At 42.0% G+C, this 2,730-nt stretch overlaps 1 protein-coding gene across 1 annotated transcript in view; it reads left to right on the top strand.

Annotated features, from left to right (window-relative positions):
• exoc1 (exocyst complex component 1) overlaps positions 1 to 2,730 on the top strand; it is a gene marked incomplete in the record, with an annotated part of 25,541 nt that overhangs the window by 14,377 nt on the left and 8,434 nt on the right. Inside the window, 1 exon segment of the mRNA XM_014031113.1 lies at positions 1,028 to 1,177. Within this exon segment, the coding sequence (XP_013886567.1) occupies positions 1,028 to 1,177 (150 nt within the window).

Below are 2,730 nucleotides of genomic sequence, written 5' to 3'. Positions count from 1 at the left end.
TAACATTTTAGACACATTCTAGACAGTTTATCAGCTAAAAAAAGTTAATTTTGGGGTAAGTTACTCTTTAACTAGCGCTTTAGAAATTGCGCAACTAAACTTWGAATTAGCGCTGCCCACCACTGAAGATAATCAGCATAAATTACTTTTGTCAACTTTTGTTTTCTGATTAAAAACTCTGAGCTACAAAAAATCCTTCTTATCACATCTTGTCTGTTTTTATCCATTTGATTATTAAGGTTAGAATAAATCTAGTGGGAGCTGCTGCAGGACCACAGTGTTCCTCCACAGTGTGCTCGTTTTGTCTCTCTGTGAATGTCCTGTTTGGTGGGGACACCTTTCCTGTCCTTCCTGTGTTTCTGTCCTTCCAGCTGTGTCCCTCCTGTTTGCCTCACTTTGAATCATCCCACTCTGCTCTCTGTCTCTGTATCAGTTCAACCACTTCAGTCACTTCAAAATGACCATCCCTCAGTATTATAGGTCCTCCTGTCTTTCACTTCCAGTGAGTACCCCCACAGCACCGCCCCCTATRCCCCCTTTGCTAATGTTTGACCTCTAATCTACATGCTATGAGACATGGAGCTTCACAGTTGCATGGAGTATGTTTTTAATGTCTCTAACATCTCTCACCTGACCTCAGAGTTCAAGAGGCTGCGTCCATCTTTATCTCCTTCACCAGCTGACTTCCATGTCTGGGTTTTCTCATAGCTTAGCTACAGTGGTCTCATTTCACCCAACACTGCGCCTGTGTGCTCTGACCAAAAACATGCATGTCAGGTTGCCTTCAGGTCCTGTGATCTCAGTGGTTAAATGAAGGTAATAAATCTGGGTGCATGTCTTGTAGTCAAAGCAGTGGAGAACAAACATGCTAACACTGAGGAAAACACAAATCCTCAAGGGTGGTAACTCCAAAWGTTTTTGATAAAAAAATTAAATCTGGAGTTTGTGTGAAACAGGATGAGAACAGAAGACTCCTCTGTAAGTTGGTGTGCTTCTGAAAAGATTCCCGTTTCTGTCTCGTTTCCAGGGCCACGACCAGAGCTCCACCTTGTCCCAGCACACAGCTGAGCTGACCCTGCCCAAACACAGCCCCCTCCACCGGGACCTGCTGCGCTACGCCAAGCTGATGGAGTGGCTGAAGAACACCCACAGAGAGAAGTACGAAGGCCTGTCCATGGTACGAGACATTATCTTATAACAACCCTGCCTGTTTTCACTGGCAGTAAAACATGATGCCTTTTTCTTCTAGTTTCCAACATAGTGACCACACAATATTTGGCTCATTTTAGCAGAAAATCTTCAAACAATGTTTAGGTCTACATCAGGGGTGCCCAACCTTTTTTGAACCAAGAGCTACTTTTGAAGTCGGCAGTTTGCTTGCTGAGATCTATTTGTCTAGTCTCAGTATCAAAAAACACAATTTTTCATCTCCCTACTCCTCACTTCTTTAAAGTAAATAAAACAGAATGTAACGTGTTGCTAGTTTTATTTAAGTTAAAGTATTTTCAAACAAAACCATCTACTTAACCATATATTTACCTATGAAAAAAAGAAAAGGTAAAATCCTTACTTAACTCCTGACAGAATGAAAATTTTTGAATGAAAAGGATCAATTTTTTTACCTCCTTCAATTAATACTCCCTGTAACGTGCGAGCTATGAGGGCTGGAAACCTGCACACTGACAGAACCACAGAGTTAAATAACTTTGGAGCACGGGAACTCATTCTCCATTTATTCAAAGAACTTTCCTCTCTCTCTCTCCATACAGGGGAGGAAAAACAAAACAAAAACTAAAGTCAAAGCACACAATATAAAACTCTCTCGTTTATACTGTTACAAAAAGTGACTTACGATGGTGCAGATTCACAAATCTCCAACAACTATTTCAAACCTCAATCTGCAGCAGGATGGTGTCATCTGTAGGTGCTGAAGAGCTCAGTCCCTCACTGGTCCAGACTGCTGGTTCCAAAGGGCCATTCAAAGAGTTCCACCTGTTCACCACCTATCAGAAAAGACACACACACAGCCACGTTAGGTAGAGAAAACAAGGGCACACCCAAACTGCAAAATAAATAAATAAATACAACAAAGRTGCCAGTCAGTGCATAACACACCAGTCTGGTCTAAAATGTAATAAAAACAACATACAGACACATTGTGACAAGTCTACAGGAGACAACTTTTTATGCAAGTTGTATAAAAATAAATGTATGTCTACCTTAGTGGGACTTCTGACACTGGGAGAAGGCCAGGGTCTCATAGTTGGGCAGTATGGAGGCACAGGCTGGTCTCCAGATGTCATCAGTCTTTGTGAATCTGTTCTTGGACTTGATGATTTTCATGTGAGCGAAAGCAGACTCACACAGGTCTCCATCCATGCAACTTGTTGCTCTGGATTTGATCCTAATGTCATTTTGCAGAGTCAAAACCTCATTCCAGAGCAGTCCAGCTGAGACACAGACTCGAATTTGGTCTCAATGTCATCCATCCTAGACAAATGCACGTCTTTAGCTGCCACAATCTCACTTTTATTTTTAAAATCACAGAAAAGCATCTGCAGCATCAAACGCTTCTTTCATAACTTTGTCATCGCTGAAAGACCTCTTTTGTGTTGAGCCAGCATGCAGATAACCTGGCATGAGGCTATTGTAGCAGCCTTACCTGTTGGACCAAGTGAAAACCGAGCTGCAAACTTCAGCTCCGTAACATTCTGAGCTTGGTTTAGGAGG

This window comes from Austrofundulus limnaeus, unplaced genomic scaffold, assembly GCF_001266775.1.
Source record: "Austrofundulus limnaeus strain Quisiro unplaced genomic scaffold, Austrofundulus_limnaeus-1.0 Scaffold1178, whole genome shotgun sequence".
In the NCBI taxonomy this organism is placed as follows: domain Eukaryota; kingdom Metazoa; phylum Chordata; class Actinopteri; order Cyprinodontiformes; family Rivulidae; genus Austrofundulus; species Austrofundulus limnaeus.
The sequence above is the reverse complement of the archived record's forward strand: the minus strand, read 5'-3'. Positions and strand labels throughout refer to the sequence as shown.